This window comes from Mus caroli, chromosome 6 (genome assembly GCF_900094665.2).
Source record: "Mus caroli chromosome 6, CAROLI_EIJ_v1.1, whole genome shotgun sequence".
NCBI classification, from domain to species: domain Eukaryota; kingdom Metazoa; phylum Chordata; class Mammalia; order Rodentia; family Muridae; genus Mus; species Mus caroli.
Genome location: NC_034575.1, coordinates 50631201 through 50646937, shown reverse-complemented (window position 1 = coordinate 50646937; position 15737 = coordinate 50631201). Strand labels below are relative to the sequence as shown.

At 40.0% G+C, this 15737-nt stretch overlaps 1 protein-coding gene across 12 annotated transcripts in view; it reads left to right on the top strand.

The window, feature by feature from the left end:
- Positions 1–15737, top strand: part of Pde1c (phosphodiesterase 1C) — a 535503-nt gene that overhangs the window by 424322 nt on the left and 95444 nt on the right. For all 12 annotated transcript variants that reach the window (XR_002378135.1, XM_029478710.1, XM_029478709.1 and 9 more), the window contains 5 exons: positions 4220–4333; positions 5754–5936; positions 6845–6911; positions 10912–11028; positions 12177–12317. Coding sequence is in view for 11 of the 12 variants with exons in the window: in XM_029478710.1 (XP_029334570.1) it covers positions 4220–4333; positions 5754–5936; positions 6845–6911; positions 10912–11028; positions 12177–12317 (622 nt within the window). In the remaining variant the exon portion in view is untranslated. The remainder of the gene's footprint in view (positions 1–4219; positions 4334–5753; positions 5937–6844; positions 6912–10911; positions 11029–12176; positions 12318–15737) is intronic.

Here is a 15737-nt window from a genome sequence, read left to right as displayed (position 1 = left end):
CACTGGCATAGCCTCATATGAGACAGCTATATCAGGGTCCCTTCAGCAAAATCTTTCTGGCATATGCAATAGTGTCCAGGTTTGGTGGTTGATTATGGGATGGATCCCCAGGTGGGGTAGTCTCTGGATAGACCATCCTTTTATCTTAGCTCCAAACTTTGTCTCTGTAACTCCTTTCATGGATATTTTGTTCCCTATTTTAAGGAGGAATGAAGCATCCACATGTTGGTCTTCCTTCTTCTTGATTTTCTTGTGTTCTGCAAATTGTATCTTGGGTATTCTAAGTTTCTGGGCTAATATCCACTTATCAGTGAGTGCATATCTAGTGAATTCTTTTGTGAGTGAGTGTTTTGAGACTAATGGGAACTAGTTGTTTAGCAACTGAGAAGCTACTTTAAAGCATTTTGCCTAAGAAAGAACAGCGCCATTAATTGGTAGCGCATTGCAAGTGAGGATGCAGAGGAGGTAGAGGGAAGTGGGCTGAGGAGCCAATGGATCAGCATCCCTGGCATACTGTGTACCTGCTCAACAATGTAATTAAAGAGTCAGGTTGCCTAAGGCTCCAGAGTCTGTTGACCCTGGGTGTTGGATTAAATTGGAGCTGGCCAAAGTGGGGGTGTGGGAGGGCTGGCTATTTACAAAGTTACTAACCATTTTTTAAAGGAACAACCCAAACAAAAACTCTTATTGTCGTTTCTGTTGTCATGTTTTGTTTCTTTTAAATTCCTATTCTCTCCATATGCTCACTTTTTAACATCAGTTTCACTCTACAAATCTATGCTTTCCTGAACTTTCTTGAGTTCCTAGCAGATGCTTCCTTGGCAAGCTCCATTGGCAGTGAGCTCCTCCTCTGCATTCTGTGTGCCATAGACAAAACTTCATTGCTGACTCTTCCCTGGGATATTCTTGTGTTGTTTATCATCTTTATACCAAAAGAGGTGAATGTGTCAAATGGATGGTTTCTTTTTCAAACTAGTGGGTTAAACCCTGATCCCATGTTCTCTGCCAGGACACATCTTCAGCCTAGCTCAAATGCTAGAAAACTAGGAAGATATAAATATGTGTACATTTTCGAGTTGTGGAAGTACACTGTGTGTGAATTCTTCTCTGGGTTATTAGTCCCCTGCGTTGCTGACTTCCTGCTGACTGAGATGCAGAAGTTTGGGGCTTCCTATGCTGTGAAGTGTGCCTGCAGATTCTAAGTGCTCATTGTTTTCTCAGGTGAAGTGTGACTTCTTCTGGGGCCTGTTTTCCATGGCAGGGCAACCAGAAACTCCTCACTGCCTGCTTCTCTTGATATTGGACTTTCCTGGAAATGAGATTAGTTAACTATAGTGGAGTAAGCCAAGATCTCTCTGACAGTCCTTTCAGTCGTCTCCTGATTAGAAGGTGTTAGCCCGCAAGGGTGGCACAGGTGGTGCTTATAATTAGAAATAGAAGCTTGCTTCTCATTGCTCACTTTCTGTCCCATTATCCTGCTTGGAGCTTCTGTTTCATTGGTCAGTTCTAAAGAAGTCATCTGCTTGGTAAAGTTTATACTTAAATCCAGGTCCTGCATGCATCCAGGAGCCATCTCCTATGTGCAATCAGGAGCCATCTAACTGGACACGAAAAGCAACTATGTTACAGAGCACTTTCCAGAGTGTTCCTTCAAGCTGCTTGTTTCTCTTTTCTGGAAAGTCCATGAATTACCACATGTATTGTCTTCCATACAAATACACAACAATCCTTCCACACAGGCATATGGATGTCTTCAGTTATCCCACATTGTCCTCAAAAAATTAATGCCACTGTACAGTTGCTTTCTGGTGTGTGGCAAGGGAGAGGCCTAAAGCCAGGTTGAATTTTTGCTACTTCTTCTTGTTATCATCACTATCACTATTAATTATTTTCCTCTTCTTTTTGTTTTATCTCATGTGCATTGGTATTTTGCTTGCATTCATGTCTGTGTGGATTCTCTGGTACCAGGGGTACAGACCGTTGTGAGCTGCCCTGTGGGTGCTGGAGTTGGAACCCAGCTCCTCTGGAAGAACAGCCAGGGCTTTTAACCACTGTTTCTCCAGCCAGGAATTTTTGCTACTTTTAAAGCAATGCGTTTTCTTTTCTCAAACCTTTCCCAGCTCCTTTTTTTTCTTATTCTTTGGAATCAAAAAGTATAATTGTGTATGCTGAATTTTTTTCTTTTCTTTTTTTTTTTTTTTTTTTTTGGTTTGGTTTTACTTGATCTGTTCTCACTTGCATGTCTAGGGTTTTTTGGTTTTTGTTTTGTTTTGTTTTTTTGTTTTAGCATACACACATTTTTATTTTGATTACAGCTGCTTCTATTTAATCCCCTGGAAACTCTTACTAGAAGGTGGCCCTTTCAGGTTTTATTTTATTAGTTATAGTTCCCCTCATTTTTCCCCACTTTCCCCCCTTGCTCCTAGGTTTAAGGGATTAGATGGGTGCTAACAAAACATTTATGCTAGGTTTCTGGTAGAGTCTCCAAGGGCAGAATGTTTTTAAAGTTTGAATTTTTTTCTCATTTACTTTTTCAGCAGAAAGCCCTGTTTCTCCGTGTCTGAGCTCCCGAGAGAGAATCAGCATTGGCAGCAGGCTTAGCTGGGAATGTATTTTGCTTAAAAGTGTTTGTTCTTAGTAAAAAGTAGCTCCGGTCCTTGACATATCTCTGGTCCTTGACAGACAGGATGTTCACTGAGTGTGAGAAATGGGCAGCCCCTCCCATGCCCACATCTTGTCTTGTTCTAACTGTCCAGTGTCCTTCCTGGTACTTTTCACAAATGTAGCTCACAGGCTGATGGGCATCTTCAGACCCACAGGGACTTCCACAGACTAAGCTCTGTATGTTGGACATTGCCAGTCAATACAGTAGAGACTACCCTCAATTAAATCTTATCTGTATTCTACACTAGTGAAATTCTTGGGAGACTTAAAACTTGAAGAACCAATTATTTTGCCCACTTTTCAGGGTCAAGGTAGAACATTTTTTCTCAAAAATTTTGAGAAGAGTAAGGTATAAGTTGCCAAGTACCAGGGTATTGGAACAGTCAAATGTCGTAAGTTTCCAGATTCAATGGCAAACCTTGTCAAGTAATTCACCTATTCTGTCGTGCTAATGCAAACTTATGGATACTTTGATATCAGACAGGTGAGGCAGACTGCATAAACCCACATACAAAAGATGCGTGACAGTCATCTTAACTGTTCTGGGAAGACTTTTCTTGTCTAACCTGTGAGAACTATGACCTCTGACTAACAATAGTGACACTAGTTATATCAATAACATCATACAGAATTACCAAGAATTTCATAGTCTATTAATATTATCACTAGCATTTGATCTTTATGTCAACTTCCCATCCTTGTTGTGTGGTGGTCTATTTTACAATCCTCAGAGATGTTGCATAGCTTATCTGATGTGCAGAGTGGATACTTTGTGAAGCAAAACTTAAATCCACATTTGACATTTGAGTCTGTGCTGTCTGTGCTCAAACCATTGGCTGTCAAACAACTCAAAGAGGTGCTTGCCGCCACAGCTTCTGTTCCTCTGCTTTGACCACCTGCAGACATTTTTATCACCATTACCCACAATGCCCTTCTCTGTTCCAGTGATTCCTATGTAAGGAGAATGTGCTTCTTCATTTCTCTTGGACCACCCAGAATCCTCAGTTTACCAGGAATCCTCAGTTTTGACAGTTATGTCATTACTGTTCTCCTTACAGACATTCTTCCTGTCTGCTGACATAACTTCCTTGCATCTGTTTCCCATGGCTATCTGTGGCTATAGTGGAACTCTATACCTTCTCATGAGTCTTGAAACATCTGGAGGCTGTGGGGCTATGGTTCTCTGTGTCCACTGCTGAGCAAAGTGCCTTTCCAACAGAGGGAATTTCAGAGATGTCCAATGGTGTTTGAGCTCTTCAGATGGCTCTCTATCATACAAAAGAGACATCTCTGAGAAGAAAATTGTCAGTAATTTAGAACCTTCATAACAATGAATGCGTACTGCAAAATGTTGGTTGTGGACAGGGCCTGGCTAGAGAACATTTTTATTCTTACTTTATTATTTCATAAATTGCTCTTTTATCACTGCTACTTTTTAAATTTCAGATATATTGGAGTGAAAAACAATATCCAAGACTATAAAGCATGTGCTATCAGAGTTTTAGAATTATTCTTTGATTCCTTTGTTCTAATAACGTCATCTTGTCTCCTGTAGGTTACGGTCTTTGGTCAAGCAATTAGAACGAGGAGAGGCCTCTGTGGTAGATCTTAAGAAGAATCTGGAATATGCAGCCACAGTGCTTGAATCTGTATATATTGATGAAACAAGGTAAGCTAGAAATGATGATGCTAAGAAAGTAATGCTATGTTTTCTGCCCATCAGTCTGATCCCATCCCGTACTGTCCTCCTTCCCACAACCCTTTCTTGTGGCAGGTCTGGGGTGTGGTTCAGAGCTCTGACTCTGAAACATCAGTTTCAACAAAGAAAGAGCTAGAATTATTGTTTCCTCAACTATGAGAGGACCAACAGAACTTACTGCACAGATGCCTGGGATGATAAAGTGGTGTCAGAGAAGACAAGGCAGTTCTTAAAGCCTGACAAGGTCTTTCCTGCTATAGAGTCCACTGTGACAGCCCCGCATGTACCACATTAGGCTCAAATGAGTGTTTGAGTCCACCGTCTGCATTAGCAACTGGAGGTTCCTAGAGTGATCCAATCCCCAGTATCCCTCCCTCAGCAAACATTTCCACTTAAATTATACAAGCACTATAGCAATTGTAGGCACTGAAATTGATTTTGAAAGAACTAGAACCGCTTTCCTTTTGGAAACTGTCAAAATGTCCAATGTGAAAGTCCCTCTAGTCAGACAGGCTCCTCGCTATTTATGATGTCTTACTTCACTAAACTCCAGGCTGAGGATTTCAGTACAGTTTATAAGTTGTTGAGCTTATATTTTTAAGGATGCAATTCATTACTAATATTAGGAATTTAATACTACAGTCTTTCCCCCTTTACCCAAATGAATACATCTAAACAAACAACAAGGAAAAAAAAGCACCATTATATTGATGTCCATTTTAATTGTGTAATTTTAATAAGCCTTAAATAGGTGATATTCATTTTTTCCCTTGGTATACTTAGTTCTATTATAATTATTTTGTTCCTTTCTAGTGCTCTGACATCTGAATAGGTTAGGCCATTCAGAAAAGCCTATTCACAGATGACTAAAGTCACTGGACTCAAATGAAGAATTGCATTGTTTGGGAAAGTTTCCTTGAATTTAAAAGTTCATGTTTCCATTATATCCTATTGAATTAAAAGGGCATTCCTTGGTATCATTTAAAATCATTTCTTCCAAATACTTGAATGTTGCAATTTGTGCAATAGTTTTCACCTTTAGTGATTTCTCTCAATACAGTCACTGATTGGGTCTTAGCTTTTTACACTTGGGCTTTTGGAGGATAGGCTAGATTCATTCAGCCAAAGGAGACCCATCAGTAAGACCAACCTTGCCAAAGTGCACTGCTCGCTCTCTCTCTCTCTCTCTCTCTCTCTCTCTCTCTCTCTCTCTCTGTGTGTGTGTGTGTGTGTGTGTGTGTGGGTTTGGGTGTCTGCATGTTCTGTGTCCAGTTTTATATCATGTTTCTGTATCTGCATTTCAGATAGATAGAGAAAGAGAACTGTTTCAAACAGAAAATTCTAGACTCAGATTTCGTCTCAGTGCCTTGATTGTGTGTTTTATTTCCAGGCGACTGCTGGATACAGAGGATGAGCTTAGTGACATTCAGTCAGACGCTGTGCCTTCAGAAGTTCGGGATTGGCTGGCCTCCACCTTCACACGGCAGATGGGGATGATGCTTAGGAGAAGCGATGAGAAGCCCAGGTTCAAGACCATCGTCCATGCGGTACAAGCTGGGATATTTGTGGAAAGGTAAAGGTGAAACTCATTGGTAAACAAGGGCCAAGACAATAAGAAGAATACCAGGTCCTATGGCTGTAAGCCTTCCCTTAATGTAATTTTTAATTAATTTTTGTATTTATTTACATTCCAAATGTTTCTCCCTTTCCATCCCCCTTCCCATAGCCTATAATATAATATTGATAACTTATAATAAAACTCAAATTTCTGAGTAAAAACTGATATTTTAATCCCCATGGCATCATTAGGACAAAAGTTCCCTTTGCTCAGAATTCTCATCTTGAGATTTTAGATTAAGTTCAGCCTCATTTTTAAAGTCAGAAGTCATCTGATGCACATTTTAAAATATATAAATAGTATTGGAATAGACCAGTAGCACACTGAGGTCGCTGACCAAGGGAAGATAGTTTACTGAAGGACTCTGAGTTCCCTGAGACATAGTTTGCTAGCTTTTTGATGCTGAATAATTCCCTACAAGAAATAGAATTATTTTTTTATACCAGCCCCTATTACACACTTATGCAATTTAGAAGTCCCACGTTGATGATTTCAAAGTTTACCAGGGACCTTTCCTTGCTTGCTTTAGAGGTTCTGGAGAGAAGCATTTCTGCTGGGTCGGGCACACTGGTCCTTTGTCCATCATCGAGTGCAATGCTGTGCACTATCCCTGCTGTCCCGCAGCCAGGCCACATGGTCATTTTAGTAATTTAGTGTTTAATATGGGGCACATGAACTTAATTTAACTTTGTTTCCAGTGGCTTTGAGGTTGCTTTCATTTCTTTTGAACTCTTCACTTGAGTAAGTTTGGAATTTCAAGTTCTTTGGGTCACCAGATTTGCAGGGTGTTTATCACTTGTCTTTATGTGTACATCCATTCATTTTAAGCTGTTACATTTTGTTTTCTCCTTCAACTTTGCCAGAATGTACAGACGGACATCAAACATGGTTGGGCTGAGCTATCCACCAGCTGTAATCGATGCATTGAAGGTAAGCCTGATGGGAAGGCTTATATGTAAGTGGAAACAATAAAGCAGCTACACTTGCCCTCAGGAAACAATAGGGTTTCATCTCTGCCCTTTCTCTTATTTATACCTCAATCTTTCTTTTTTAAAAAATCCGTTCTAATAGTAGTGCTGTATTCTTAGTCTTTTACCTCCTAATTTTTTCTTCTAAATTAAGCCCTGTGAGAATTTTGTTTACCCAGTGATCTGCTGTGATGCAATTCATGTAGCAGTAGCCACAGATCAGCTGCAATAAAGCAAAAATGTTTAAACTTAGGAAGAAATGTGTTGCTTGTATCTAAATCAGTACTTGATTACCTGCTCCAAGTTTATGTTGTAAGATTAAAACCAAACCAAACCAAACCAAAAACAAACAAATAAAAGTATGCAACCAAGACTGAGAAATTTTTAGGAAAAACAGAATCAGAGTTAATCAGAGCTGAGGCTTGCACAGTGTTCCCAGCCCATAGTGCTTTCTTGGTAACATTCCATGATGTGATTGTTTTCTCCAGAGAGAGCCCTTGTCCCCCTCAGATATTCTGCTGTTTTCCTAAGACTTTGCACTGAGCCAACCATTCCATGGGAAGTCACTCAAGTATGATTTTGGATTAGGCAGGCTCAACCCTGCACGGTAACCCCCTTTCAGGCTTACAAACCTGACTTCCAACACAGATGTATTCCTTGAGGAAGTATGGAGTCAGATTCAGGGGTCTGAAGTGTTCCTGATGCATTTCAGTCCCAAGGTGAGGTTGGCTAGGGCACGGTGATTTGGGCTAGTTGATAATACTTTCTGTCTGCACTGAGCACCTGTCCATTTGTGCAGCAGCAGCATGGAATTCTGACTTCCAGTACTGTCTATCTCTGAAACATGTACCAAGTATAATCTGATGATGTTTGCAAAAGATAAATTACCTGCTCATGAAAAGAGGGTTGATGAGTGCTTCTTAAATAGCTTCGTGTAAGAAGCAAGCCCCATGGGGCCATTCTGATTGTACGTTCATGTTTTTCCTTCTTGTTCAGAGACATCCACTGGCTGTGTTTATAGGTTCCACGCCTCTCTTTTCCTGTTTTCATTTCTTTCTCCTCCCCTCGTCTTAAGAGCAGGAAGGATATGGTGAGGAGCCACACACCCACATGCTAATGGCCAGCCCATCCGTGTAGTTTATAGTGAAGTTTCCCAGCTCGGCCGCACTGCAGAGCCACTTCCTGAGGCCTGTTTCCTAACACCCACAATGAAATTGCATTGATTTTCATAATTGAACTGAAACATTCAGCATAAATCTTAGGAGCATTAGAGGGCAGTTTAAACCTTTATTTCTGCCTCTGTCACAAACACAGATAGGTTCACCGATAGCAGGCTGTTAATGAGAGTGTATCTTCCAAACTGGAGTCTCTCTATTTTTTTTTTTTTATGAATAACTGAAAAGTAAAAAGTAGAACACTTAAGGAAAAGAAACTCAGAAGTCTGTGTCACCTGAGAGAAAGACACTTGGAGTAGTGAGAGCAGGGGCCAGCTCGTTCCAAATGGCTATCTGCCCTTCATGTGTCTGCTGATGTGTGCCTTAAGGCCAAAGCTTTTTCCCTTGACCCCATTGTTGGTTGAGAAGGTTCAAGTCCTTTCTACAATGTACAATCTTTGCAGTTCTCCACACTTGCCTTTTATTAGCACGTGGATTGGAAAGCACAGAGACAGAGTGTCTTTCCTTCTCTGTGTCTGTTGGGGAAAGGTCATTTGCACTGAGCTGCTGGAGTTTATATGAAAATAACTACTGATTTCTTCTAGTTCCAAAAAATTCTCAAAGACTGAGAGAATTCTGATGACTAAAATTAACCTTTGTGTTATGGCGTGTTTAACTTTTGCAGTTAATGTGTGAACAGGGCATAAAATGACATCGAAGTAAGAGAATACGTAACAACTGATGGTCTAGATTTTGACTGGGTCGCATGTCAGTACTGGTATTGTCTCCACTTATATTAGCTTCTGATTTCACTGTAGCCTTTGGGGTAGGGCTCTAGATGCACAGAAGTGACTTGTTCTTTAGAAGAACAGTTGTCCTGTAACTCAGGAATCAGCCCCTTGGATAAGCTTTAAATGGGAGGAGTTAGCAATTTCCAGTTTCCTATAGGCTGTGCTAACTGGGATGTTCTCTTATCTTAACTACAATTGTCCCTGGGCAAAATTTGATAAAAGAGAAAGCATGTTTAAGGCACTTAAATTCAGTTCTCATTAAAATGTAAATTCCAGGTTTAGTATCCTTTAGAGGCCTACAGCCTCCTCAATTAGTACTTTCAGTGAGTCCCTAAGTGGCTTAGAGAAAGAATAAAATTCAAGAACAACAGTTAAGATTTTCTTGAAATGAAGGCCCTGAATGAATACCCACTCCCATACTCATTTCCTGGAGCTGTCAATGTCTTTCTCATGATTGGTTCAGACTGGTGGCTAGGACTCCAAGCTCCAGGTTGTGGGTAAATTTTGGCATCTATGCCCAGGATCCTCATTGGGTACTTAAGGTACATACCCTAAGAATCACAGAGTGGGTGTGTTGGGTTTACAGGTGCCATCTGTAGGTAGTAATCTCACATGAGAGATTGGCAGTAAGATTATTAAGTAGTTCTCCTACCATGTGATACTGGACACTTTGTCCCTCCCAGGCTGTCTTGTGTAACACTAGGGGACATATGATTTTTTTTCTAGAGTTGGGGGATTTGAGGATTGTGTATTAACACTTCACATCACAGCTTTCATTATTTTAATGAGAGGTTAATTATTGCTAAATGAAGTGAGTTCACCACCAAGTTTAAATAGAAAGAATTCAACTGAGATCCTCTGGTATATTTTTTAACCTTTATATGATTGCTTTTATCAAGTTTAGCTTCCATGAGAGAATCTCCAATGGTCTTGAACATGATGGCTGGAAGTGTTAGTGAAACAGGAGCACAGAGATGGGATTGAGGGGTCATCTTAGGATACACTGAGCCTTTCATGCTCCTCCTCATTTTCTGATGCCTGCAGTACCAGCCAACCCCTGGCTTTCAGTATTTGTGATCTCTTGTGGGTCCTTGTTATCAAGAGAAGGTCAACACACATCCTTTAACTATGGAAGGAATTCCCATGCTATGTTAAGCAAACCAAATGCCTGATGATGTAACTATGGTTTAAACACACATTTGTTTATTATGGCCACAAGTGGCTGGTATTGTTGTGGCAAGAGCACACAGGATAATGTTGTCATTAATTCTCCAGCCAGTATTTGTTCACATACAGGAATTTGATGGCATATACGGTGCCATCCAGTCCAGTTTTTACATTTACTTCTTTCACCAAAGCACTATACCAATTAGAGAAATATGTTACCAGATTCCTGGCTCCAGAAAGCCTTTTTCTGTTCATGAAATGAATGTTTTCTCTTGGGTTTCAGCTTAGCTATTGAAGTGTAAGTGGCAATCCATTTTTGTGTTCAGTATCATAAGATGCTTCTGAACACTTTTAAATGAGTTAACAGTGTCAGCCCTGGGCTCAGAGGATGTCATTACATAGGATGCTAGTGGATTGGAGAGAGTTTACAGGAGCTATGTGCCCCGGCTGGTTTGAACTCAGACTAGTAGCTGATGGAACTGAATGAAGGAGCCTGAGAGGAGACCTCAGTGTAGAAGGCTATATGTCCTTTTCCCACTGGTTTCCCAAGCATCTGCTTCCAATAGGCCTTTGAGGAATTAGGTAACTGTCCATTTTCTCATCTGTACAATGCAACTACTAACACCACCTAAGAATTGCTTGATAAATTACCAGCCATAATGCCTGCCAATATTTCTGTTAGATAATGAATGTCTTTGATATTTTTTAACAGTAAATGTTCTTGTATTACCACACTAGAAAGCAACAAAGAGTCTTTAGAGCCTTGCAAGTGTGGTCTGTAGGTGCACTCAAACATGGGTCAATTAGTAGTTCATAGGTGATGTGAACTAATAGTGCTTTCTTCCTGTAGGATGTGGACACGTGGTCCTTTGATGTCTTTTCCCTCAATGAGGCCAGTGGAGATCATGCACTGAAGTTCATTTTCTATGAATTACTCACACGTTATGACCTGATCAGCCGTTTTAAGGTCAGAACCTCATTAAAAAGTTAAACTGTGTCCATCCTTATGTGACTGACTTCAATGGAAACTAAGGGAATCCTTTAAGTAGATAGGAAACTGCTATGGGCAACTGTGGATACCATTCTGGTGGGACTGTAGTTTCTTATTTCTTGAGGTCTCCTTCCTTTGCATACTGACTGGTAAATCTTGCTGGAAGGCAGAGACTGGAGACCTATCTTCTTAGAAGCAGTGCCTGCAGTAGCTGAATCTCCCATAGGTGCTGCCTGCCAATCTCATTTCATTACAATTATGTGCACTACTGAGCAGTCTTAGAAAGACAGCAATGGAGACAGAGTAAGTTCAACAGCTTCTACAAACTTTCCCTCGCCTCAGGCTTCATTCACACAAAACTCTCACTTATCTGTTACAGAACACTGGTATTTCCCAGCCACCCATGCTTCAGGTTAATTTCTTGCTTTAAATAAGGAGACATAATCATCTCCAGGGTCAGGTTCTCAAGGGAACCTCTATCCAGTTGATTGTCTCAGACTTCATGCATCATGTGGATGAGTCTCTGGGAAATGCAGGTTATTTTATACACAAATGTTGATCTGTGGACAGAGAGTGTCTATCATTTCTTGAGGGCTGTATTGAAGCATGTGCTTTCTGCAGTTATTTACCATAAATAAGTTATAGCACTGTTGTTTGTCCTTCACTGTACCTACATCAGAAGGCTTCAAGAAAACATAGGTGCTGGGGACACTTTTCTCAGAATAAAGGCTGTATGCACCTATATAACATCTCTTCTCTTGGGATTGGAGAAAAAGATTAAAAACAGATGAATGACAAAGAAATGTGGAACTTTAGGAGTCACCAATAACAGGGTTGCATATTTACACATCAACCCCCCCCCGTTTATATTTTAAACAAATTGTCTTAGAGATGAATCTGTATAGTTTTTGGCAGTTTGTAAGATGGAGTGTTCTTCACCCAGGGATCTAATGTTAGACTTCAAAAGTATCTAACAGTTTTACCAGGGAATTTTATTAACTAAGAAACACTGTGGCTTCCTCCTTTGATCTACAATAGCCCTCAAAATAAGCAAGGCAGGGACCTTAGTGTTTCTCACAAGATAGTCCTGTCTTCAGTGAGTGACGCTTACTGTTCTCTTTCAGATACCCATTTCTGCACTCGTCTCATTTGTGGAGGCCCTCGAAGTGGGTTACAGCAAGCACAAAAATCCTTACCATAACCTGATGCATGCAGCTGACGTCACACAGACTGTGCATTACCTCCTTTATAAGACAGGAGTAGCAGTAAGTACTGGCAGGGACTCCCATTGGTGTTCCAGCTGTGATGAGGGTGAGCTTGAAGAGGATGCATTGCCTTGTGAACTCCCTATTTCTCAACATCCCCTGATCACTATGGAGAATGTTGGGGCATTCTGACGTGCTCCCTGAGCGTTATGGAGAGCCTGGGGGTTCTCCGCAATGTTCTCCCTTGTTCTGGACTCATTAAAATAGATCATGACCAATTAAAAAGTATTTACTAGAACTAAGTACATATTTCCACCTGTAGAGGTGGCCATCTTGACTCATGGCAACTGTCAATTAACAATGATATTTACTGATTCTGAAATTATATTCAGTAGAATTGTCTACCATTACTACAACTCATATTTGACTTAAACTACTAGGTCTTTTTCAGAAGCATTTTGGTTGTTTACATCTTAGGCATTTTTGTAAAGCTAAGGGTCAATCTTTATTTTGAATCATTTGAAATATTATTATGACTCTACCTTTCAGCTCTTTAAATGGATTCCCGATGTCTCTTTTGTAATACATTTTATTAACTCGCTTGCTCAAGTTGATTGTGCTTTTGAATCTCAACTTTCAATTTTGTTTCTTTGTTTATTGTGTGTGGGTATGAGAGAGTTCTCATATACTACAATAGGTATGTAGATGCCAGAAGACAATTATAGGAATCAGTTATCTCTTTCTACCTTGCAGAGGCCAGGAGCTGAACTTAGCTTGTAGGGCTCATCAGGAGACACCTTGTCCACGGAATCATCTGACCAGTCTACTTTGCTTTTTTACCTCCATATAAACCATTGACTGTAATGTGCATAGATTTGGTGGTAAAGAGAAAAATCCCCAAAACAACGAACAAATGAAATAGCTTTCCATGCCTTTCTGCATTGAGATTACCTTTAGAACACCTATAGAAATTATTTTTTTCACGTCTGAATTTATAATATGCCAAACTTTTCATTTCAGCAGCTTGCACTGGGGCATCTTTTTCTTCTGTGAGGTCCTCTCTTCTAGCTTAGGAACAGTTTGTTTCTTCTCAGTGAGGATCATCTTAGTGTGGCATGGGTTAATGTGGCCACGAGTGCTGTATCTCTGGTACATGTTTTGTTAACTTGGGTATGTTCATCACCTAGAAATCTGCATCTAACCCCATAAGCTCTCATGTGCTGTCTGCACCTTTGAACACACACAGAAAAAACTGAGCACTGCTTGTGGGTCAATGACCACAAGTCTAGCCCCACTGTGCGGACTTGATCACAGCTTATGACTCCACTGGTATTGATTCTTGAACTATTCTATGGACTGGCGCTGAGGCTGATTATTTTTCTACAGATCTCTTAGAAAAAGTAAAAAGGCAAAACAAAGCAAAACAAGCTAACTAACAAAACAGTCACAGGAATGGCACTCACAGCTACTTCGGCATGATAGCTTTCAAATGCTGGTAGCACTTTGGATATGCACACAACTGACAGCCTGGGACATTTGCAAATGTTTTCAAAATGAAAACAAACAAAGATTTGAACCTCTTGATTTACATGCTTTTCTGGGTCAAGAGAATGGCAATCTATTTTCGCAGGTCTAGTCAGGCCTATGAGGGTAAGACCGTTTGGGCCTGACAATCAGTCACAACCTCATGCACACATGTCTTTTCTGTTCAGTGGCTCATTTTAGTAGCTCACTGAATTAAAATTTAGAATACAGGGGAAGGAGTAGGCTTTGCGGCTAGATATACTAGCTATAAATCCCTGCTTAATTATTATTAGATATTGTGACCTGTGATAAAAAAACTTTAGTCTCTGTACCCAGATTTCCTCTCTTCTGAAATGTGAGAAAGATTTTACCTTAAAGATGACTACAAATAAGGTATCAAAAATATTGAGTATTTTCTTCCTCAACTTAGAATGGATTAATACCAGATTATTGTAGAATTTCCTTCAATGTCATTATCATATTCTAGTTTTTATTAAATGGCTCATTTTGAAAGATAAAATTTAAGAAGCCATCCCAAAATCAAAGAGAACTTGTTTTTTTTGTAATAACAAGAGTTTCTGCTCAGACCAACAACCATATAAAATGATAATTCCATGAACACATGGAGGGAAACAGATGTCCACACCCAAAATGACTCATGATGATGTAGACTGAAGCAGAAGAGCATACATTAAGTCAGACCTGTGAAGACCCGGACTGACACAGAACTGTCCACACTAAGCCAGACCTGTGAAGACATGGACTGACACAGAGCTGTCCATACTGAGACCCATGATTAAAAAAAAATGTACGAGATCATCATCTATAAAGAACTCCGAAACTGAAAAAAAGGAAACTGTAAAACTCCAAGGGCTCAAACCTAACATTTGAATGAAGTAATATATTGTGCATTATATTGAATGGATGGCAATTTTCCTCAAAATAATAAGTACTAATCCAATTTTAAAAATTAATGTGTAACTTGATAACCCAAGTCTGAAATTCATATAAAATGTATATTTGCTATGTACAATAAAACACACATTCCTGTAAAGCAGTGCTCAGAGTGAGGAAATTTTCTTCTATCCCTGAAAAATAAGTCCCTGTGTATTTTGTTATGGTTATGGTGACTCTAGCCAACTAGTACAGTGACACAGCCAAGCTGGTCTCTGGTCTGGCTTCCTCTTTTTTTAAATTTATTCTTATTTTTTAATTTTATGTGTACAAATGTTTGACTGCATGCTTGGTGCCCATGTCATAGAGCTTTTCATATTTTCTGGAACCGGAATAATAGGGAACTGTGAACTGCCATGTGGGTGCTGGGAACAGAACCCAGGTCCTCTGCAAAAGTAGCAAGGACTCTTAAACAATGAGCTGATCCTTCTATTCCCCCGGGTCTGACTGCTGTGACCATGCACTGAAGTATTTGACTATAATTCTCCAGTTACCTTTGATGAAAGAGAACTCCTCATACCTCAGAATCCTTATGGGTGTGTACTTGAAGGTGATACACAGGCTGAAGCTGAGGCAGAGTAGTGCCCCGAGCTCATCCAGTCAGCATATTTTAGTCCCTCTCATGCACAGTATCCTATAGGATATAAGTATGAATCAAACAGCTTCATCAGCTTTAAAGAAAGACTCTGAAACATTTATGCTAATACAAGCTACCACTAACTTGTATCGATGGTATGGCTGGCCAGTGAGCCCCAGGGATCTGTATGTTTCTATCTTTCTAGGGCCTGAGATTGCAGGTACCACACATGGCTTTACTTAGAACTCAGGCCTTTGTTTTTATATTACAAACACTTTATCTACTCATCCTTCTTTTTTTTTTTTTAAGAATTATTTATTTATTTTATTTTATATGAGTACACTGTAGCTGTCTTCAGACACACCAGAAGAGGGCATTGGATCCCATTATAGATGGTTGTGAGCCACCATGTAGTTGCTAGGAAT